The sequence below is a fragment of the Fibroporia radiculosa genome, assembly GCF_000313525.1.
Source record: "Fibroporia radiculosa TFFH 294 genomic supercontigs, scaffold860, whole genome shotgun sequence".
NCBI classification, from domain to species: domain Eukaryota; kingdom Fungi; phylum Basidiomycota; class Agaricomycetes; order Polyporales; family Fibroporiaceae; genus Fibroporia; species Fibroporia radiculosa.
In genome coordinates this window covers 74,883-97,909 of record NW_012133245.1, presented here as the reverse complement: position 1 = coordinate 97,909, position 23,027 = coordinate 74,883, and the positions used below count along the sequence as shown (strand labels likewise).

Sequence of the window (23,027 nt, the reverse complement as noted above, 5' to 3'; positions counted from 1 at the left end):
TTCCTACTTAGATGTTTCCGTTCCTTCTGTCATGACCTTCATGTTTGCACTCCCCGGCTGCTGTCTGTTGTCCAATCATCTGTCCTGTCGGTACCCTCGCTTTCCAATCTTCGCCCACGTACGATACGCCATCCTCTACATAACACTCCGTCTAGCGCTAATGTCGCCATAGATCTGATCACCCAATGGAATTATTGTACACTGAAGACCGAAACACACTACATATCGCGCAACTAGAAATACACGCCATGCTGAATAGCGGAAATATAGCATTCATGTAAGAGCAAACGCCCATATCCAACTACCGGGTCCAGGAGAGATCTCAGTTGTCGGGATCGCGAGGGTGCCTGCGCATCTCGGCGAGGAAATCCTCCGTGCTCTCGACGGTCCACTTGGTTGGCCCCGTGATCGGTGTGAACGACTGGCCGTGCGCCGCGAAGGCGGCAAGGCGTTGCGCCGTGGCAGGGCGCGTCGTGTTGACGCTGTAAAGTTTGATGCGATGCGCGGAGGATGTGACGTGCAGGTCCCAACTGTACGAGTGGATCAGTATCTTGTTACGTGGGGAGATGCAGGGACAAAGGAGGCGATTTGCGGCGACGGCGGGGGACACTCACTTCCACGCGGAGCGCACGAACGTCGGCTCGGTGTTGCAGGACGAGTCCCAAGTACGGACGCAGACCTCGATCCACCCCTCGGCGTCAACGGGCACGCTGATCTTCCAGAGACGCCATGCGTGATAGTGCTATAAGGGAAGCCTGGGCGTGAGCATATATGCGCAACCCGAGTCCCAATCAGGGTCACCTTCTCAGTCATGTTGTCCTGGTCCACGGCATACCAGACATGTCCGCTGCGGTACATACGTCAACGGTCAACAAATTATAAATCAAAGGGAAGCTGCAGCCGGGAACGAGACGTACCCGTCTGGGGATACCTCGACACGTTCGGGCCAGTTCCCGCCACCGCTATATGCCCAACCGCGGAGCTCAATTGAACCGTCATGAATAATGACCTCTTTATCTTGTGGGAAGATGATGGCACTCCTATTTGATGAGGGGCACAGATCGGACCACCGGTACACAAACGGCCGAAGAGAACACGTACGAGACGGGCATGTTCTGAATGGAGAACCCATTCGAGTATTTCGCATTTTGCTTACCGATCTACAACAAATGAGCACGAGCATCTCTTCGAAAATCCGACGGCACGCCTACCTGGCTCGTGAAGTAAATATACTCCTGCGCCTGCACCGGACCCAAACTCGGCTCCTCGAGCGCGTTGATCTTGTAGAGCCATTTCGTGCTACGCGCGCCGATGATGCCTGTGACGACTGCACGCAGGGGGAAGCCGTGGATCTTGGGTAGGGGCTCGCCATTCATCTCCCACGCGAGGATTACCTCTTCTTTCATGCGCATCTTGCGCGTCGGCACAGAGACAGCGTAATTGTACACATTTCCCTTTCTGTATGCGCGACAAAGAAGCGTCAACCGTCGGAACCGCGGGACGGAAGGAGAGGGTACGCACTTGAAATAGGTGTCGGCACCGATGAGCTCGACATGCTTTGCTTCGGGTAGGAGCCCGCCACAGGCTCTCTTGAGCACCGTCTTCAGCGGCACACCGCGATATACCGCCGTCCCGCTATGCGCCGCATCGCGTCAGCCATGATTGTCAGACCGAGCAGAGCGGGGGCGAACGTCAGTATCTTGATCATGGGACCGCCCGCGAAGCATCGCAGGCTGATAGCACGAAAAGAACAATCACTCACATGGCGCCTTCACCCCAAGGCTATTAATGAATGAAAACAGCGTGGGAGAAGATATACAATTAGGCGCGTGTTCAAGGAGATGAATGAAGATGCAGATGATAAAACTCACTGCTTGAATTAGCTCGTCACCCTCTCCGGGATATTCCTGAATCTGCTCAATACGACGTGTACCACTGCACTGGAGGGTTACAGTAGCGGTGATTTGTCTGTGATATGGGCACGAGTGAGCTCCTATGGATAAAACCAGCGCATATAATCAGCGTCTCAGCGTACGGGAATTTGTTCGGATCCTTTAGGTCCTTCATGGAAAGTTTGATGGGCTGGTTAACGAGCCCACCAATCTCTAGTTCAAATGCATCTTCATCGATGTCGGGAACTCCTCCGTGGTTCCGGACGCTGGCGATTGTCCAAGCCGTCAAGCAGGGGATAAGAAAACTTGCGTGAATCAACGCACAAGTGGTACATGTTGTCCGTGAGTTTTCCCTCAAGCAGGGCCGCGCGAGGGGTCTCACCGTTGTAAGGAAAATCGAGGACGTGGATCATGCCAGGCTTCTCTTTCTGAACGGTCTCCCAGCTAAAGTCGACAATACTCCTGAGACCAAGGGCCTCATGGTACTCCTTCCAGCGGTAGCCGATGAGAATGGGATTCGTCTTTGGGAGTGGCTCCAACTGGAACTCTGCCAGACCAACTCAACATTGCATTGAGTACTAGAGACAGGATGGACGAACCGGGGCTTGGGGTGAATTTCTTTGTTTTAAGGATAGCCTGTGCGATCTTTTTCCTGTCAGGCTTGTCCTCCCACTCGATATAACTACAGTCGGCACGAATATCAGGGGTCAGGGTAATCACGGAATGATAACGAAACATACCCCGTCCATCCGAGCTTTTCCTCAGGGAATAGTTGACTGAGGGGGACACCCTCCCAGGTCTGCGAGTCGACTGACATTGAGCGAGATATAAAAAAAGTCGAGCGGTCTGAAAAGAGGGGGGGATGGAAGCCATGGAGATGACCATGATAGGCTTATATCCGAGAGCCTATGGATGACGTGCGGACACAAGACCCCTGCCTGAGGGGGAGTAGACCAATGAGGGCTCGCACAAGAAGAGCTCCGTCGATGCCGGTCGAGGCCGGCGCCATGTCCGAGAGTTCTTGAGAACGGAGGTGACGGCACCAGGCACCCCTAATATCCCCTCCAGCCCGGTCTTATCAACCGCTCGCGGTCGTCTCCCTCCACGCTACCCGCACGCAGGCCGAGCTACTTTCTGAATGTTTGCGCAAGAGGCGGATATCCTCATCTACTAGTATAGTAATCACCTAAATTCAGCATTAAAACGCGACCAATCACGATCTGGCCTCCGATCACATTGATCTTGGATTTGGTCGTTCAAGTCCTTGTCCAGGAATCCGAGTGCGTCGATACCACTCGATATGAGGACGGGCGGTGGTCTACGCCCAGCAATACTAAGCTCGAGATCCCCCGTTGCTGCCGCTCTGATCGGCGCCATTCACCGCACTCCCACCGGATAGATCCCCGTCGAGGCGTGACAACTCCATGTATATGGCTAGTCTCCGGAATCATTACCATATACATGGCCATGTAACCTCTAGAATCGTTAGAATGATTAACATCATGACCCTCGCCGCTAATTAGCTACATACAGTGCCGCGGCGCACATTCAATAACGACGACCCCATCGACTCGACAATCGCCGTACCTCGGGTTCTCAGCCATTGCTCTGCTATACTATGCCTCAACTTCCAAGTTGGCGTGAAGGCTCAGGCTGAGGTCGTGCAACCGAACAGGCCCTCATCCATGAGGCAAACCTTATTCAATTCACATAAAGCATAGCCGGGATCTCATTCACTCACAACTACAGCTTACCGCTAGCTCTCGCATTTTAAAAGAACGAAATGCCGGACCTCACCATAATTAACAACCTGAACGAAGACATTCACGTCGCCTTCTCCATATGTGCACCTACGCATTGGAAGAATCATCTCAAACCTAACGAGCGATGGACGACTCACCTCCCGACTATGCCTCTGTATTTTCAAGTGAGGTGGGCGCAGCGCAAGGACGATGAGCACGGAATCGTCTACTGGTCTCGCGAGTTTAGTCCCCAGGAGTCTTGGGATACGGGGGCGACTATTGGCATCGCATGTGCTGCCGGGACTGCGTCCGTGTTGTCGGCTGCAGCATGCACTCTGACGGGAATGGGGGCCGTTGGAGGCGTGGTTGCTGCGCCCCTCATGTCATTAGCATGTGCAGGTAAGCACGATAGTCCGTGACCCATCAAGCTCGGTAGTCGACACTCCACATTCACATATCAGGTGGTAACAATTACGCCGCGATCGGTTCGGATTCGAAACTGTACGAGACGAGAGTGTGGGTTCCGTGGTTCGAACACAAGGAATATTCGGTCAGAAACGTTGGAGAGGGTCGGTGTGTCCTGTGGGATGTGAGGGAGAACAAGCAGGTCTGAACGCATCATCTACTGCCATCTATACCATTTGTTCGGCGTTGCCTTTCAGATTTCAGGACCTGTGCATGCACTTATCCACTTTGTCGAGCAGATTGGGACTTTGAATGGCAATTTCTCTTTGTAGTACACCAAGGTCACTGGTTTGACTTACAATGGATATTTCTTGTCAAAATGGGTTTTAGACGGACATACGGCGCAAAGAGGCGGCATTGAAACAACCTAAAACATCGATTGAGCAATCGCACCTTCATCAGAATGACAATGCGATCTGGCTCCCGATCACCTTGATGTGGAATTTGGGCGTTCAAGTGCTTGTCTTAGTCTAGAGATTGCCCATCAGTGAATGGCGGTGGGCACTGCGATACATTCTGCCCGAGGTGTATGGTTGGTCTCTGGACCTATTGATATAGTCAACCTCATGGTATACATGCGCCCTCGCTCATACCATATATGCACGAGATCATCGTACCTTGCCGACGGACGCGGTCAGCATTGGCGAGCTCGGAGGTGGATGTACACACGCACTGTCAAACCAACCATTCGACACGTCCCATGCCCAGTCAGCATCCTCAACTTTACTCACCACATCCGCCATTCAACCGCTATCGTTGTGACATGCATCGTCCATCGGGTTGATGTCGGAATCACGACGTCCTCAGCAGGCGAACATGCGGCACCTGCCATGCGCGCTGATTTCTGCATCTGTAAAACGTTCCGGAACGAAGTCAGCGATGCACGACATCGGCGGCTCGCGCAATCAAGCACGAGTGAGAAGACACATCATGCACTGGTCCACATTCGCGCCGTAAGGGAACGAGGACTTCATCGGTACGGGTCCCGAGCCATTATTAGTCCATCAATCTTCTGTCCTGCCTAAGTACCATCTACTCAGGAAAGAAAAACAAGCACAAAAGATTATCCGAATCCCAGAAAACCTTCCTGGGGATCAAGCTTCGATTTGCTGAGCACCTGAGTGGCAAGTTAGCAAGCGACGGTTCACAGAAAAACAGGCTGTTGCCAGGGAATTTCTGCGTCGCATTGAAGGGGCAAGGAATCATCGGGGCGGTCGCTCTTTTTGATATTTGAGGTGTGTATTAGAGGTGTGACATCACGGCACCATAGGTCTAGGGCTAGTATTAACCAAGCACATTGTTGCAGCCCGGCAGCAACGTGTAAGGGAATTCCAATGACTTAACGTACGAACCTGGGCCCAACGGATAAGATGCGGGAAAATATCAGCGGCGGAGGATGTCCTCCTTCACAAGGCAACGCGCGAAGCCACCGGAAAGCGCGATGCATTTGCCATTGTGGACGCAGATAATTTTAGTTGTTCTCGCCTATCGAAGGGTCAGAGCGTCTCCCGTGAGCCTTCAGCGCCTCTACTACCGACAAATAATCCAGCGGTCCGCGAACCGGGGTAAGTAGGCATACAAACAGCGCCCACGGCAGCGTTTTATTAATACGCACTGACATATCCGGTTCACAAACCTAGATACGATGAGCAACAGATATCTCTAGGGAATCACATCACAATTACAAGCGGGCAGGCAGAGGCTGCCAGTCTACTCTCTCCACCTGCGGGAGTGATCAGCGGACGCAAGCTGATAGCCAACAACATCGGTGGAAACGAGACTCACCATCTCCGGAACAAGCTCACTCACGCTAGTCGCGCCCAGCAGCCGCATTCCCAGGACGATCTCGCGCTGGAGGATACGCACGGCGTGGACAACGCCAGCTTCACCGTATGCCTGCCCATCGATTAAGATGATCGCACCTCGCTAGTCGTGGAAAGGAAGGAACGTACGCTTTGCGCATAAAGGAACGGACGTCCCATGCCAACGGCTTTGGCACCCAGACAAAGGGCCTTCAAGACATCTGCAGTAATTCTCAGGATCTCGCCGAATATCAGCGACGAACTGGCACACGCACCCGTTCCTCGGCAAACACCGCCATCGATGTAGACTACTCAGCATATCAGCTAGGTTCAGTCCAACACGAAGAAACATACTTGGACTCACCTTCAAGCTTGTCGAAGACATCGGGACGTTGCTGGCGGATCTTGTACAGAACCTCGATGGGAGGCAACGAGCTGAAATGGAGATAGGTAAGAATCGACGCAGCGATGGTCAGAAGACTCACTATTCTAATTGACGGCCTTGAAGAAGCTGTCAGTGAATTTTGTTTAACAGATCTAAATGGAAGCTCACCGCCGTGGTTAGACAACAGGATACCATCGACGCCCGCCTCTGCGGCAAGCACTGCATCCTAAAGAAAGAGTGTCAATGCTGCTCGCAGTCTCACTTATGCACAAACGCACTGCAACACACTGGATACCTACAATTCCTCGTCAGTAACAGTATATACTATACAACACGAGCATAGTACAGACCTTTGAGCATGATCGGAAGCTTCGTTACCGACCGCAACCAGGGAATCGTCTGCGCGAAGTCAGATCGTGCTGACGCAAGTACCACTACACAACAACAGACCTCCGTGAATGTCATATCCAAATCCGCGTTCGATAGCGACGAGCCGACAGTTCCATTCAAGTTGATTTGTTCCTCCAGATCTTCATCTACCCGCTCCGGCTGGCGGGGCATCTCACCACCTTGCCCGCCCGCCGCCTCGCGCTCCTGTGCCTCCAGCTCAAATGGCGCGCGCACATCGCGCTCGCGGTTGCCTGCAACAGGCGCGTCGACAGTGAGGACGATTGCACGGTAGCCAAGCGCTTCGACTTCGCGGATGCGCTCCGCAGCGAGCGCGTGGTCGCGCGGCTTGTACAGCTGGAAGAAGAGGGGTTGTGAGGGCGAGAGCCGCGCGGCGGCAACTTGCGACGCGGAGAGCGAGGCGTAGGTGGAGAGCATTTGGATAATGGATGTGCGCCCTGCGCCGCGAGCGAGATTAGCCTCGCCTATTCAACAAGTGGTTGTTAGCGAGGAAGAGCTCGATGTGAGCAGGAGCAGGGTGTCGCGTACCGAGAGGATGGCCCAGCTTCGCGAGCCCCGTTGCGCTGATGAAAATCGGGATAGACGAGTTGATGCCGAGGATGGTCGTGGAGGGATCTACTTGCGAGATTCGCCGGAGAACGCGGGGGTGGAAGAAGAAACGCGAGAAGGCGTGTGCGTTCTCGTTGTGCGCTAGAAATTGAGCTCAGTAGGTTGAGCATTTCGCCAATCTGCAGACCTACTTGTTTCATCGTCGGCAGCGGACGCATAGTATGCTAATGCCTTGTATGTGAGTACATCTCGCGCGACTTTCTGGATGCCCGTCAATAAGGGGTGGATCGGTTCTAGCAGAATGAGCTTACTTCGATGTCTCGCAGGTTGAGTATCTGGTTGAGGGGAGGTTTGCGCGCCTGAGCCTGTTCCACGCGAACCTCATCCCTCGTCTTCTTGCGCGATTCTTGTTCTTTCTGCAGGGCAGAAGCTCCGGAGCTGTCCAGGTCTCCGAGGTGCTTGCTGGTGGGTAGGTTTTTGTCTAGCGTATCCGGAGGGTGAATTGGCTCGTAGGCCGCCGTCGCGTCGCGCCCTGCATACTTCAGAATGATCTTTGCTCCTCCCGGATGATCCTGTTTCATGTAAGATACATTTCCGAGAAAGCGAGAATGCACTCAACGTACGGGAAGAAACTCGGTCACATCATAGACTTTGTTGCTGATGATGACCCAGCATGAACTGTGAGGGATATACTTCAGCAACAACCAGAATGGTGCCGAACCATGCCCTCACCTGCTCGAGTTGTGCTGCGCTATCTCACCCAAAGAGAATGACCGAGACATGATGCGAGAGAGTTTTGCAGGCAGATTTCGAGGCCAGGGAACAAATAAGGGCCGACCCCGCGTCGGTAGGGATGGCAGCCAGCGACAAGTGGATTTTCGGCGACATACTGTGTGATTGCTGATGCGAAACTCGGTTCCCCGCGAGTTCCCTGCCAATGGCCTCGACGGCGCTCGGGGCAGTGGCCACTGGGCAGCAGATCCGGGTCTGCGGAAACGCGTCGCATGTGATGTGAATGCGCAACCAGGCGGGCGCCTAATATACATCCGCTCCCTGCAGCGCTGTTCCGAGACGTTGAATAGCTGGGGCTTACTGTTTACTTTGCTACCTTCTGCTGCTGTTGGGCTTAAAAGGACTTGCTTAATCAATCCCAGCCTGGGGATATTCATGAACAAACCAAACCAGAAACTGAGGCTGCCCTCTGCTCAACCCACAGGTATTCTGAAGCCGGATATCGTTCGAGTAAGCTGTACTCATGGTACTAGTTATTTAAATTTGACCTCGCAGTGCATTTACTCAGGATGTATCGGAATCCCTCAATATCGCTTCTTTATCTGATCTGGTCGCGTCAGCCCTGGCAAGCGATGTGGAGTACCGAATACACCAAGTCGTCGAGGTGCGCTGTCTCTCTCCTGTTCTCTTCCACTCTGACTCGTCGTAGGAAGCCGCTCGCTTCATGAGACATGCGCGCCGCACGACAATGACGACTTCCGATATCGACCAAGCACTGCGCGTACTCAATATCGAACCTCTCTATGGCCACTCCCCACATAACCCGCCCACATTCCGACGAGCACTTCCACATTCGCAGGCCCCCTCAGCGGGCCCAGTGTATTTCGTGGAAGACGAAGAGATTGACTTTGACCGGATTCTTCGGGAAGAAAAGCTCACCATACCAAAGGGCCCACGCTGGACCGCTCACTGGCTCGCCGTGGAAGGCGTCCAGCCACTCATCCCCGAAAATCCCCCTGCCATTCCAAAAGATACAGATCTCGATCAAGCAGGGAGGTTGGCTTCCCCGACACGGGGCACCGTTTTCCCCCTCACGCCACCCTCATCCGACCGGCCGTCGCCTGCACAAGCGACAAGGAAGCAATCTCAGCAACAACTTGTTAAGCAGGTCTTGTCGCGCGAGCTGCAACTGTATTATACCCGCCTTACGTCTGCGCTACTCCCGCCCACGACGTCAGATTATGCTAAGCGAACGGCAGCGCTTGCGAGCCTGCGAAATGACGCGGGGCTGCAGGCGTTGCTCCCTTACCTGGTGCGATGGGTGGGAGAGGGCGTGGTCGGCGCGCTGAAAGGTGCGGCGCAAAGCGAAGGCGATGGGCGGGTGCTGGAGGTGCTTTTGGACGTTATCGGTGCACTCCTCGATAACACGACGTTGTTCGTCGAACCATACGTGAGTCACAGACCAGTTCGTATCGACCCATCTCATGTAAATTCTTTCAGCTCCACCAACTTCTCCCGCCCATTCTCTCCATTCTCCTGCATTCTGCTCTTCCTCCGACGCATGCAGCGCATCTTCGCACGACCGCTTCACAGATCCTGTCGCATTTGCTGACGCAATACTCGACGACATACCCCTCCCTGCCTCCCCGGATTATGAAGACCCTTTTGCTCGCACTTATCTCTTCTGGAAAGAGCAGGAGCACACGGGAAGGCGCAATACGGGGTCTTATAGGCATAGGGAAGGAAGCCGTTCGCAAGGGACTCGTAGAGGGGGGTGGGGCTAAAGTAGTGGGGAGTGAGTGTATGCCGGGGGAAGATGGTGGTATTGCAGAGACAGTCATGGTCAATCTCCAATTATTTTATTTCAATGCTTCACCTAACAGATACCACAGGAGGCATTGAAAGTGCTTCAACCACCCAGTTCGGCGCCGATTCCACTAGATCGGACTAATGAGGCAGATGGACACATCGTCCAGCAGCTACAAGAAGTACTTGGTGAGTTTTTCGCCGAGCGGTTGGCCGGAGACTCTGTGTGGGCAAGAAGTATATTGAACGGAGACCAAGAGCGGTGACCATCTTCTGCTTCTGCTGTCGCTATCGAATTCTTTGCTCTTGTATCTATACTGAACTCCTGTAGCCCGAATGAGTGCTTGCTGTGTTGGATTTCTTGTAGCCATCTTATTCCGTTTTTGCGGTCTGCGCTCAGCACAGACATGTGGTGCATTAATGCATGACTGTCCTACACCAGTACGTTCAACATGAATGCCCTTATATCTCCTCCATTAAGAGCATTCTCAATGGAGCAGGGAATGCAGCGAAGATTGTCTTCGAACCAGGCTGACGTCTTGTCAAATATTTCTGGATCCTATTTAGCTAAGCCAATCTATCAAGTTAGCCATGGTCGGTCAGGTGTTTACCCATGAGCCATTGGGTTCATGAGATTTAGCATTTTTGAGGAGTAGTGTGAAAAGCAATTGCGTGTCCCGCTGTTCGCACTATAATGATCATGAAAATAATACACCGCCATTGAATAGCCCCCTACTCAAAAGGTGCTTTTGTGGGTTTCAGAAGCCAGAGCCTGTCGTATTTCTCGAGAACGCACTGCAACAAACAATTTAAACGTAAATTTTGTCGGACACGGTCGCTCAAAATCATGATGCATGTCGTTTGCCAGTGAAACTTGCTTGAATACTCAACAACCAGTGAGGGCTAGTCACATTACTCGGACAACGATGTACGAAAGTAAACCGACCCTTTTCACAGACTTGAGGAATGACTCCAAAGGGACCAACAAATTCTCAATCGCTTTCATCAGCCGCATTCTTTCCTACACGGACCGGCCTGTAAGAGTGATGTGTGTCAGCGGCGTTGCGAAAACCACATGGTTAAGCCACCCTGTCGGACAGCTTACCTGTAGCATGCACTTGGTTCAAGTGGAACGGGCGGAGTCGATGGTTTCATACTCGGTTGGTATGGCAGTTGGCTCGTCATCGCGGCTGATTTCTTAACGTAGGATAGTTGAATTAGCATCGAGAGCATATTCTCCGCATAAATCACTGACTCTCACAGACACCATTGCTGGTCCCATGAGACGCCTGGCAGCAGCGTAAAAAGTTCAAGCTCCCTGTAAATTCGTTGTCGAAATAGCAGGACTGGGAATAATATATTCCGCGGTTATTGTTGCAGCATTGCAGAGTGCTAATATCATTGACATTATTCGATGATTCAGTGTAGCACCAGCAACTATCGTCGGCTGCCTTCGCGTATCCGGCGATCAGTAAAACAGCACTAAGAAAGACGATAGTGAACTTCATATTCTGAAAACGCGATCAGATGACGACGAGTTCTCGAGGCAAGAGGACTCACGATAACTGGACAAGGACTGGTGGATCTAGAGCGAAGTGCTGAAGGCACGGTGTCAGCTGAAGGGCTTTTATACTCCTGTACACCTACACCGTGAGACTGCACTCGTATTCGAGCAACTGAAAGAGACTTGCCCTATTTCTATACTGTGCCCCAACCATTCGCAACCCATACAAACAGTTGCTTCTTTGCTGCGTCTAGGTGTGTATGCAACTGATGTGAATTTTGCTTCCTATCTTCATCCGCGCGCGAAAGAAAAAATAACGGTTCCTTCTCACACAAGTATCCGCTATGAAAGGATATGAGCTTCAGCGACATACAGGCAGAAGCCACGCACTTCTGGTCTGGATTCTCGTTTCACGTTCCCTGCGCGTGCCCCGATTACTATGAAACAGGGTAAATAGCACCCCACACGTGCAGACATATTGAGTACTTGTTCGATATGAATAAGAGATTTCAAGAGGTGCAAAACTTTGTATTGTTTGCCAGATCTGCTCTCCGTTATGAAAAGGCCTTGTCCTAAATTCGTACCCGTCTCCTTTGAAAGTACCAAGCGGAATTAAGCAAGTGGATTCGAGAGAAGCGGTGGACGTAGTAGCGGTCGCGGCAAGCGGCGAGGCGAGGGGCACCGGCAGGATTCGCAGCAGGGGCGACGACAGAAACCTTTTGGCACACACGACAGGGAGCTTTCGGGATACACCTCTCTGATATTGCGACACCTATGGCACGTATTCTGTCTGTACAAAAGTGAGGAAGTGCAATTTTATTGTCCGACGTTGTTATGTGTGGAAAATATTGAACCTGGGCAGCCAGATAATCACCCGAGTATGTACGAGCGCTTGAGCTCGACAGAGAATGGATCCAGAACAGCATGTGGAAGGGCTCTTGATGGACTCCAGCATTCCCAAGATAAATAGAAATCCCTTTTGCGGAAACGAATTCCCGACTAGAAACAGGCAGTGAATGAAGTTCAACCGCCGCAGTAGCTGCTTGAGCCCGAAGAGACATCGTCAGTCAAAGAGCAGACCTGATTTCTGGTGAGAGCTTACATGGTCGGACTCGGACGATCGGACATACGCAAGCTGCTGTTGTGGATGAACTTACAGACGGTAAATCAATCCAAGCACAACCCCAGAAGAATCACCACAGATTCTTTGCTGGGGATTAAATACCGTCACTGTCCGTTCCCGTGATTTGGGTATTATCACTTCCGTCAGAAGCTACATGGTAATCGAAATCACTTGCAGCACTTGACAAGTGTAGTTCGTCCAATTCCATTGCTGTGTGTGGCGGAGAGCCAGAGCGCAAACGCAGCCTAGACACCAGGTGCTGAGAAGGGAAGCCTGACATTGGGCAATGATACGTCAATCTGTTGTATTAGCTACACACGGAAGATTGATCCCATAAACACAATGAGGGGTTCTCGCGGTGTAAGATCTGGAAATCACCCGTCGGTGAGATGGATAGCCCGTCTCGCTCTTGCCAGTATGGTCACTAAGATGCTCTAGGTTGGTCAGCTCCTTAGCTTGGATTTAAAGCAACGGTCAAATGACCCTTAAGTCGCAATGCTTCCTTCTTGCTCGGGAGAAGGCCTACTCCCGTACAAGCGAAAATCCAACCCGAGTGTTCAGCCAGTAACTCGAGAGTGAGCGGCCGGCTTATCGGTTACCCTGGGATGGTCATCGCTGAAAGGTCTAGCTATCAAACATAACTTACTCACAGTTGGTGCTGCAGAAGCGATCCCGGCGGAACTTCCCCATCGGACTCAGAGTTAAAGTTTCGACACAAGGTCGGCGGTGTCACATAAGGGCCATATTTCGGGTGACTTCCACTTCGAGTCCGATCCTGTGCCGAGGATGCCTCAACCTGTTATCAAGACTCATACTGAATCTAATACCGAGCTAATATCATACTGATGGCTGTGTGCTCAGCCAGGATACTTGGCTGCACTTTCTCTGTAGTTCGCACACTGACTAACCGTGTTGGCCAGGTGGCTTCGTCAGCTTAGAGAGGGAGTCAAACGGGCATTTGGCGAGTGTGGTCTTGCACATGGACAATTGGTGGTGAAGCAAATATTGGCTCTGCTTCAGATTAAAATCAAATCAGTACGAGACGCAAGAACAAGATGAGATCATACCCTCTTTTGGACAAAAATGGCTGCTCCCAAATTGTCCTCCTGCTCCAGAGTAATGATCTCGGCAGCAAGGGACAAGTCATTTCCCTGCCTTCCGGCGGCGCTGTCTGGCCACGGTCCAGGGGCGATTCACTGGCAGTTACCTACACTTCCGAGTCTGTTGTACTACGTCGGGTGACCTGAGCACCTTGAGGCGGACCCCTTCAAGATATTGCTGTTCCGATGTTGTCGTCGAGCGATGCGATACCATTGTCAGTACTGTGGATGGCGGATATTTTGCCGTGTCCACTTCGCCCACTGGCTTGAAAAGTTGAACTTCGAGGGGACTCGGACCACGGTCGCCGTAGCGCTGAGCTAAGCGCGAGTAAGTGCGAACACAATTCACAAGTTGAAGTATGTGTTCTTACCCGTAGCACCTCTTTCGAGTGTACGGCACGGGCACCGCTACGCTCAGTGCACGATGATCGCTCCTGCTTCACATTATGAACCTCCACAGACTATACGCGAACAAACTGATATGTCCAAATCGGCATCTGGCCTCCTCGCTTTGCCTCCCGAGATCCTAGAGCGAATCCTTGTCGAATCCGACCCTCTAGATGTGGCCGCGATCGCACAAGCCTGCTCTGCACTCCGCAGGTTCATATACGAGCCAGCAGATCAACATCTCTGGCGCAGTCTCTATCTCGCTCAATCACTCGACGACCCGCGCGAGTGTCGCAACAATCTCGGCGAGCCCTTGTCTGCTGACGTCGACTGGAGAGCGCGCCTTCAGCGGATCATCAGGGCGCGGACAGTGATGGACGACCCGAGCAAGTGTCCACCGGACGAGCGTCACGCCGTCCTCCAAACACTCGTCGACCTCATCTCCAACATCCCCCCAACAGAGGATGCCCTTTCCGAGGATCCCGCATTCAACCTCGCCTGGTTCGCGCGGGGAGGCCATCTCCTGGACCATCCAGCATGGCTTACAGAGCTTCCGCCCAAGGAGGAGCAGCTCAAGTATCGGCTGCACGCGCACTTTGGGCTGACGAACCGCGACTATCGCCCCACGCGCCGCACTGAATCCCGGGCGTACGTCTATGCAATGCGCAACTACCGATGGGACAACGAGTTTGGCCCGTTCGCACATGACGGGAGCGGGCGGGTGAACTGGCAGCATGTGTGGGCCGTCCATCACGTCATGTCGATGCATATCCTGCCTCAGCGGGACCTGGACAGAACGACGCTGCAGCTGTTCGTCGTATATCCATTGAGCCTACCATTTTGCCAAAGTTCTATTCCGCGCAGCTTGGACTTGAACAAGGAGCCGGACTGGGCGGGCGTCAAGGGCACTTGGCAGTGCTCGTTTTGTTTCTGTGATCATCGCGATCTTCTTGGTGAGCGGCGAATCTATGCTCGTGTGCCCGTACGTGCTGAGCACATGCGTTGCGGTAACAGTGTACAATTACAATCACTTTGACGTAAGTGTTTTGTATATCTGGGGAGACAGTAGTCACACGTCCTTTTCAGCACTCCGATACAGGTCCTATGCATACTGCCATCTTTGACGACCCTGACTTTGTGGAGATCTTCCGCTGCATGGACGTCGAACTCCGCGTCATCTCGACAGAGGCCGACCCTAATCATCCGACGCGACCGAAAATCAACTTCGTGGGTACCGCGAACACCAACGCTACGATGGTCGGGTATGTCAAGATTACTCCCGATAACCAAATTCGCTGGCATTTTGTGAGTGCGATGGAGCGAATTTTTCCATGAGAATAAATAACTGACCTCGAGCCTTTACCTGCAGAAATCGGGTGAACATGGCCTTGCGGTATGGAGGTGGGCATTTCCTACACTAGGCTATGTATAAAAGAAGTTGAAACATTACTCGATTTAGCTCTGAAGGCATCCAGGTTGGTGGTGTCCGATCAAGTTTTGGAGTCCTGGGTGCATGGACTACGGTGCAGCACGATAGGCACGATCCTGTCGGTGCGTTCTTTGATTAAGATAAAAGCGACCAAGCATTGTGCCAATATCCTCCTAGGGCCATTTTGGTTGCACAAATTACCGCCCGATGGGCCCAAAGTGCGTGAGTGAAGAAATGAATAGTCAATCGCAGGCATTCGTAGTTTGGAGACTAGACTTGTTCACAGTTGATCGGTATATCATAATGAGAGACTTGTAAGTGTTCTCCTCAGATGCTCACTCGGATCTCCGTGGCTGAACAGATTGGCACATTCGTCTGCCCGAAGTGGTATAAGTTGCTACTTTACAAGTTCTATGATCCAATTATAATTCCCTCGCCCTCAGCTTCTACTGGACGGAGTTCCTAGCTTCCAACACCTTCTTGATAGATTCCGTGGCCACAAGCTTCTGATGCCAACTGCAAATAAATTGGTCAGATCGCGAAAACATCAGAGCGGGCCAGCTACGTACGCCCAGAACGAAGGGTAGTCCTTCTCCAAATTTGCCCCTTCGATATCAGGAGCGATCGCGCCCACAGCAGCGTTATTCCACCTTCATCAACATAGGTAAGCCCAATAGCGCGTTCGTCGCAGAGATCGGACGTACGTGACAAAGGAGATGTCGGCGATGGACAACTTTCCGCCAACAAGCCACTCCTGCTTAGCGAGGACACCGTCGAGGACGGAGATCACACGCAGGGTCTCCTTCTGGTAACGCTCCAACGCGCTGGGGAGCTTCTCAGGGTGGTAGACCTTGAACCAAATGGCCTGACCGAAGTACGGGCTGCGAAATCGGTTAGCGATCGCCATCGCAGACAATCGGGGGAAGGAAGACGCACCCCTGGCCCGAAGCCTGGAAGAAGAGCCACTGTAGCTGGAAGATCTTGTCCTCAGGCGTAACCGCGGATATGCGGTGCGCCGTGTCGTACTTCTCAGCGAGGTAGATGAGGATCGCGTTCGACTCCCTGTGCACCCACCGCGGCGTGAGCACCTTAGCAATGGTCCAGACGTGCACCACTCACCAGACGACGAAGTCGTTGTTCTTGTGGTCGATCACCGCCGGGATGCGCCCGTTCGGGTTGTACTTGGTGAATGAGGGGGACTTCTGCTCCTGCTTGCCAAAATCGAGGAAGACACTCTCGTACGTCAGGCCGAGCTCCTCGAGGACGAACGCAACCTTCCTGCAGCCGGGACGCTGTCAGCGCCGCGCATGCGAACTCGTCGACAATCGTACTCACCAGCCATTGGGGCCGCCCTTGTGGGTGTAGAGGGTGAACTGCTTTCCGTGAGACATGGCGGTGTGGAGTAGATCTGAGGTGAGTGAGAGGGCAGACGATGGTTTCGAGAGGACAATGCAGTTCTTATACTATGAATTCATCTTCTTCCATTCCAACAGTCCATTTATATCGACCATCGCTGCTATGATGCAAGGCGCGTCTGCTGGCCTGCTGACTCAGGAGAAGAAGACGCTACGCATCACTAAGCACATCTCAGGCGGAGGCAGTCGTGGGTGCACACGCTTGCGACTGTGGTGAGACATCCGTAGGGCGTCCGTGAAGGCTCGCGATGGCGTGAAACCGTCAGATCGATAAGCAGGAGCAACGATGCGATGGTAACACTGCAACGCGTTAGTTGATAATATGGTTACAGGACGCTTCGATGCTGCTTGGCGGGTTTCGATTGGCTCGACGGTGCTTGAGACGCTGCGTGCACTGTCAGCACCAGCGCAGACGCGAGGATGAGTAATGTGTTCGCGACATTGTCCTGACGCGACGGCGGCTCGCGCAATTTGGAAGGTGAGGCGAGCAGCTAATTGCAGCCTGCTGGTGAGTCAGAGCCTTCTGTTTTTTGTTTGGTGCAGTTTCCAAATGGATCTCTGTGCTCACAGGGTTTATCGGCGCCGCAATCTGGGCGTGAATCAACAACTTTGCTCTGTTGCTCTGTTGCCAGAAGGGGAAGATGGGCTGCGATCAGCTAGTTAGAAAGCGTCTGCGCACAAGAAACGACACACTGTTTCGCATTGCGCATGATACATGAACTTGGCAGTCTAATTATATCTCGGATTTATTTGCGGCCGCCTGGTCCAATAATTTGACGGAGCAGGTACTTATCACTTGGTATCGCCTGGTCGACTCGGGGAAATAATTAGACAGTAGACTTGCTTGCCAATCGCTGTTTAGGACGTCTTGCCTCTCGTCTTCGACATCATCTCCAGTCGTTCTCATTTCCAACCTCTATTGTGGCGCTCTGTACAGGTCTTCGCTTCTTTTTCATATGTACATCAGCACTCCTGACAATGATCTCTGCTATTGGTCACCCAGAAGTGAAAGGGCGCATTTGGCCTCCCGGGTTCCATATACATGATACACTTGAGGGCTTTTGTATGATACGAGTTGAATTCATCAGCAAGTTTCTATCTCTTCACAAGATTCACACATTTGTGTGGGGTGTTGCGAATACTATCCTAGGCAGGCTGGCAAACGCGGTCTTGTACCCAGACGTGTCGAAGACACGTCTGGGGTAGCCTTGCAGAAACCCGTCGTAGTTGTAGAAATGTGAGATTTAATCACCCAACTTCTTTCCATTTTTGGGTAGCTACGCCTTCCGAGCGCGTCGCCGCGAGTAGTCGAAAACATGAATGAAAAGTTTCTTCCAAACCGGTGAGTCTGCGCACCAAGTATAACATTTCGATTTTTTGTCCGTCATATGTATAAAATAATCTTCTGGTCTGGTCACGTTGCAGTGCTTCGAACGGAAAAATTACAAGTAGAGGTTTGTCGTGCATTTCGGCCAGGAATTTTGGCAACATGTAAGCGATGGTTTTTCTCCAGATCCTGTGCCAGTAATGACAGAACCATCCAGACCGAGAAACAAGCCTTCGGCGGCATCTAGCTGCCATTTACGCACTTGCCTCCCTTTGGACCGGTAGGTGCATTCTTCAGCCATTCTCTGCCAGATGACATTCGTGCCGAGCCCATTTTCAAGTTCAGGCGCTCTTCGAGCGGCGCGCAGGTTTTCATAGGCCTGCTCCCGTCCCGCTTATGAGCCAGCAACCTGACTTGATCATTCGAAAATTTCTGCGCCATGGTATGGTACAACAAATGATGTATGTTGGTGTGGTTTTTCGTTCGTGTTTTCGACTACTCGCCGCGGCGCTCGTAAGTTGCTAGGCGTAGCTACCTAAAAATGGAAAGCAATCGGGTGATTAAATCTCACATTTCTACAGCTACGACGAGCCGAGAAGGCCAGCTTTGGGTTACATGGTGTGCCTCTGGTCCTTGGAATGCTACCCAGACACCGGTGACATGGGTCTGGCTGCATTTCTTTCATATTTGGAACAGATTGGGTTTTATAGTGTTACCAATGCAACCAAGTATACTAGCCATAAATATTTTGAAACATATTGTAAATTTGAATCAGAGTGTCTTATCACCTAATATCTGATTCATTGTCCAGAGTCAAAGTACGTTACATACTGTACTGCGATTGAACCATTCTCATTGGAGTCATGATAAAAATGTCACACATGATCACACTCGCGTCACTGGAGACGCAATCCCAGAGTCACCACGGTGCTCAGAAGCAGCAACAATCTCTTTGATTCAAACATTGGTAAACTGCAACTTCTGCAGCACTAGATTGTACGACATGAGGAAGACGAACGCGCTGACCGCGTCGATTACGAAGCTATAGGCAAAACACAGACAAAAGACGAAGATGATGAGTGGATGTCAATTGTAACGATGGGGAAGGGGATACGACGGTGCTCCTTACAAGTGGGTGGGGAATGGGGATGTGTGGTACAATACACGGAGCAACGAAGGCCGCCCTGCGGTAGCAGCGAGAGCAGCACCATAGCGCTAAATGAAACATAAAAACATAAAAGTATGCTCACGAACACAAGTTACGACAGTTGAGGTCAGCATAGGACAAGGAGAGACATACGAGCGTTCAGCGTTCACGAAGGATTGTAGACTGGCACTTCGAGCCCGTGGCTCCGCAGCACCGCCTCCATCATCGCCACCTGCGCCCTCAGTCTCTCGCTGTTCGCCCGCTCCTGCTCAACTGTCACTTCCAGCTCCCGCTGGTACTCTAGCTTGCGCTTCCGACTCCGCCGCGCCGCTAGGGTATTTTGTCGCCGCTTTGCCTCAATCGCATCCAAGTCCGATTGAGGGAGATCGGCAGTATCCAGATCATCATCGTCACCGAACGCTTGGGATCGGGCCCGCTTCCTGGCGAAGACGGCCGGAATATCCTTGCGCGATGTAGTAGACGGCGTCAGGTACTTGCGTGGCTGAATGGGGGCGTCGACAGAAACGAGAGACTCGGGCGAGACATTTTTGCGCGTACCCGTCGGAGTGTTACGCCGACGAGAGGTTGAAGATGACGTCGCTGGTGGAGGAATGGAAGGTGCTCGTGGCGACGGATGTAGAGAAGCGGGGTCTAGTGCGGGAGTCGAGGGTGAGGGCATAGTGTACATGTTATCAAAGCCAGGCGCAGGCACTGCATGGATAGAACGGTCGACAGACTTGTGGGAATCGTAGGCCGCATTCGTCAGCCCCAAGGAGTCTGCGAATAGCGGTGCGCCACCATAGTCAAAGTCATCCCCATCGACAATCGCTGGACTGGTCAAGAAGTCCGATGCGACGTCTGTGGAACCGATGGCAGGCGTGGTGAGGAGGTCATCCCAGGGCGAGTCCTCCATGGGCGAGGTCAAGTAGTCGTTGAAGTCGCTCGCCATCTGGAACTCAGGCGAGGCTGACGGAGCACAAGCATTGAGCACTAAATGCGGAAATGGTGATCCACGACAATTACCTTGCAGGACTTCCATTAACGCCTGAACCGCCGCACCGTTATTAGGCGCTTCCGAAGAAACATCTGCGCTGTGGGCAGCAGATCCTCTTTCCTCAGATTTTTGCGACAACATGGTCAAATAAGACGAGCAGAGTGTATCGAAATCGAAGTTGTTTGTAGAGCTAGACGCAGGAACAGGTTCTGTACGAGAGGCCGTAGAGGGCACAGAAGGATATCGAGTTGTACGAGGGACGGGTGGCAAAAACTGGGGGATGCCATGGTGAGCAGCTAAGTCCGAGGTCGATTGGAAGACCGGGTGAGGTGTCCGAAGACGGTGACTAGGAGAGCTTATCGAGCCATCTTGAGACGGTGAGAAGCTTGAAAGTATTCCACTTTCAAGGGTAGAGATGCGAGGGTAACCATGGTTGACGGTAGATGATCCTGGGGGGTCGTGGGACGACACGCTTACAACGAAAGGCCGAACATTTTCGCGGCGGTGTAGTTGTGGTGTGTACTGCCTCGAAAACAAGGTGGAAGAGGGGCCTGGGTTAGGAGACAACGGGGAGGCCGGAGAATTAATCAACCGGCTGTGTGCTCTGGAAGATGATGGGTCCGAAATCAGCGCAGTGTTCTCAAATGTGCCATCTGGCCTGTAAACGTCCGCCGGCGACTCGGTAGCAGTGAAAGCGATGTTGCATCGCGGGTGAGGCGCAGTCTGCCGGGAAGTACCGACGTCTGTGCGAGGGAACCAGTTCGGAGACGCAGACTGCGACTCTTGCACAGAAGGGACCGCGTTCGCCTGTTCATGCAGTGCGAAGGATGCAAACATGCTCAAGACAGAATATGGGCGACTGACGCTTCTACAAATAGCGGACAGCGGAGAGGAAGACGCCGGCGGAGACGACGAACAGGGATGATTGGCGGGAAACAGAGGGACTCACAGTACTCTGACTTGGTTCCGACGTCTCGAACAGTGACTACCTGCTCGAGCACGACTGTTGTGGTGGTTGGGAGGAGGGAAGGCGGAGCAATGATCTGACTCGACTCGCTCATTTTATCTCCCGTTTTCAAGCTCAGAGACGCCTACCACAGCGGTTCCTGAATCGGGCAGGTCCCCATGCGCTCTTGGCGCCTAATGCAAAACAGAGTCCAAATCTGGGGCAGATCAATGCAAATTGCGCCCACAAACGGGCAAGATAAACGGTAACAACCAATCAGCAGAAAGTGCCGACAGGATTGGGACAAAAAGTGCGGGTACTGGTCCGGCACCCAAGACGGCCCCGCGTGAGTCAGTCCTCCGCCTCGACTGACCAAGCCGCTGCCGCACTGTCCACGCCAATATCACTATTGAGATCCTTGCGAGCTCGAGCGTCCGCGCCCACGTCCGACGTCGGCTGGAACAGTGGCGATACGCGGGCGATTCATGAGCAAAGGTAGGATGGGTATCTTGACGTGGTCGCCCCGGGGCGGACAGAACCGCGGGCGTGGCAGGATGAGCACGCGGGTGCGCGCGCTGGGCACAGGGTTCGACTCCCAATCTAAGCCAGAATCAGCCGCCCCGCCCATCGATATCGCTCGGTGGCTTGACTGCGTCCTGCCAGACCCTCGCCTGGCCACGTACGCCCGCAGCACGCAGCCCGATTTCCTGCACCGACGGGCCTGCGCAGCCATCGAGCACATGCGCCGTCGCCCGCAGACGAACAGATAGCGACCTCGAGGGCGTGCGCAGGCCCACGAGAACACCAGTTCGCCGATGGACGGAGCGCTGGTAGGAGCGTGGGTGCCCCGCGGGCACCCCCCGCCGCGGTGTCGTGTGCTTGCACCGCTATACATCAACACGAGGCCGCGAGCTCGACTCGAACAACAGCGAGCCACTTACCGACGTCAACCGCGCCGCTCTCGACAATCCGGCCAGAATAACCCCTTCACCGCGAGCCAGTCAGAGGCAGCAGAGCATGATGAGGCCTACACGCTGTGCCCTGCTGACGTCGCCGCCGCCGCATCTCATAAGCAGAACCAAGCCAGTGGACACACCGTATTGCACTTGCTCAGGGTCTAGGCGGTGCTGGATGTTCTGTCCTAGGCTCTTCCATGCACCACAATATAATTCTCCGTACAGCCTCTGTATGCTTGCTGAAGAGAGGCACTGCATTGGTAGGCTACTCGCACAGCACCTGTCGCAGGCCACAGGGCTGCCAACTGCAGAAAACGGAGAAAAGAGGGAAAACTAGAAAACACACCGACGCCTTTCTCACCATTTTGATGCGCCCCGTGTCACCCGGCACGGCCTCCCACCTCCGCATCACCGTCCGGCAGAAAACACCAGAAAAATGCAAAATAAAACGGAGGAAATCGCAGAACAAGGGCAGAACACCAGCGAAAATGAGCTACTCAGACGAGCGGGGACAGGATGGGGGGGGCGGGGGAGGGCGTGTCCACAGCGTGGTCCTTGTGCGTTTTATACGCTGACTCGAGTCAGCCACCTCACAACGTTATGTGCCCAATTGGGCCAGATCGGATCATTGACTCGGCCGTCCACGTGGTCCCGTCCGCCGCCTGGTGGGAGCCGAGTGTCGACGCGGCCGCTCCGGGCCCGTCTGCTCCGGCCGCGCTCTTCGCGACCGCTCTTGCATCTTCACAAGACTCTACTCGAATAGCTGGCCCGGGCGTATGCAGAATATACGGACGGCAGCGTACAGGATTCGTACAAGAGCGCCCCTCGGCACCGGTGCGGAGTTATTAACAGGCCCATCCCACATATGCCAAACCGCATGATGATCCCAAGCAAACTTGTCGGTCCCGCACTCAATTC

The 23,027-nt window shown here is 53.1% G+C and overlaps 7 protein-coding genes across 7 annotated transcripts; 3 read left to right on the top strand and 4 right to left on the bottom strand.

Moving 5' to 3' along the window:
• Positions 1–322: 322 nt before the first annotated feature.
• FIBRA_01759 (uncharacterized protein) lies at positions 323–2,709 on the bottom strand (the record flags this gene model as incomplete). The annotated part of the gene is made up of 13 exons (XM_012323630.1): positions 323–530; positions 615–742; positions 802–847; positions 918–1,040; positions 1,102–1,160; positions 1,212–1,458; positions 1,522–1,635; positions 1,763–1,782; positions 1,872–1,968; positions 2,036–2,158; positions 2,217–2,439; positions 2,492–2,574; positions 2,633–2,709. The coding sequence occupies 13 exons, from the start codon at positions 2,707–2,709 to the stop codon at positions 323–325; spliced, it is 1,548 nt and encodes a 515-aa protein (XP_012179020.1).
• A 966-nt stretch (positions 2,710–3,675) lies between these two features.
• FIBRA_01758 (uncharacterized protein) lies at positions 3,676–4,247 on the top strand (the record flags this gene model as incomplete). The annotated part of the gene is made up of 2 exons (XM_012323629.1): positions 3,676–4,033; positions 4,096–4,247. The coding sequence occupies 2 exons, from the start codon at positions 3,676–3,678 to the stop codon at positions 4,245–4,247; spliced, it is 510 nt and encodes a 169-aa protein (XP_012179019.1).
• Positions 4,248–5,780: 1,533 nt separating this feature from the next.
• Positions 5,781–8,025, bottom strand: FIBRA_01757 (uncharacterized protein; the record flags this gene model as incomplete). Its single annotated transcript, XM_012323628.1, has 15 exons — positions 5,781–5,822; positions 5,885–5,995; positions 6,052–6,122; positions 6,177–6,209; positions 6,266–6,336; positions 6,387–6,402; positions 6,455–6,512; positions 6,565–6,581; positions 6,637–6,685; positions 6,737–7,158; positions 7,223–7,384; positions 7,435–7,504; positions 7,555–7,815; positions 7,867–7,921; positions 7,976–8,025. The coding sequence occupies 15 exons, from the start codon at positions 8,023–8,025 to the stop codon at positions 5,781–5,783; spliced, it is 1,488 nt and encodes a 495-aa protein (XP_012179018.1).
• A 121-nt stretch (positions 8,026–8,146) lies between these two features.
• FIBRA_01756 (uncharacterized protein) lies at positions 8,147–10,047 on the top strand (the record flags this gene model as incomplete). The annotated part of the gene is made up of 5 exons (XM_012323627.1): positions 8,147–8,485; positions 8,544–8,639; positions 8,685–9,425; positions 9,476–9,817; positions 9,868–10,047. The coding sequence occupies 5 exons, from the start codon at positions 8,147–8,149 to the stop codon at positions 10,045–10,047; spliced, it is 1,698 nt and encodes a 565-aa protein (XP_012179017.1).
• A 3,942-nt stretch (positions 10,048–13,989) lies between these two features.
• On the top strand, positions 13,990–15,463 carry FIBRA_01755 (uncharacterized protein; the record flags this gene model as incomplete). Its single annotated transcript, XM_012323626.1, has 5 exons — positions 13,990–14,848; positions 14,910–14,932; positions 14,982–15,200; positions 15,265–15,296; positions 15,355–15,463. 5 exons carry the CDS (start codon positions 13,990–13,992, stop codon positions 15,461–15,463), a joined length of 1,242 nt encoding a protein of 413 aa, XP_012179016.1.
• Positions 15,464–15,770: 307 nt separating this feature from the next.
• Positions 15,771–16,715, bottom strand: FIBRA_01754 (uncharacterized protein; the record flags this gene model as incomplete). Its single annotated transcript, XM_012323625.1, has 6 exons — positions 15,771–15,840; positions 15,894–15,974; positions 16,029–16,205; positions 16,261–16,386; positions 16,444–16,602; positions 16,660–16,715. The coding sequence occupies 6 exons, from the start codon at positions 16,713–16,715 to the stop codon at positions 15,771–15,773; spliced, it is 669 nt and encodes a 222-aa protein (XP_012179015.1).
• A 2,664-nt stretch (positions 16,716–19,379) lies between these two features.
• FIBRA_01753 (uncharacterized protein) lies at positions 19,380–21,044 on the bottom strand (the record flags this gene model as incomplete). The annotated part of the gene is made up of 2 exons (XM_012323624.1): positions 19,380–20,179; positions 20,237–21,044. 2 exons carry the CDS (start codon positions 21,042–21,044, stop codon positions 19,380–19,382), a joined length of 1,608 nt encoding a protein of 535 aa, XP_012179014.1.
• Positions 21,045–23,027: the final 1,983 nt, after the last annotated feature.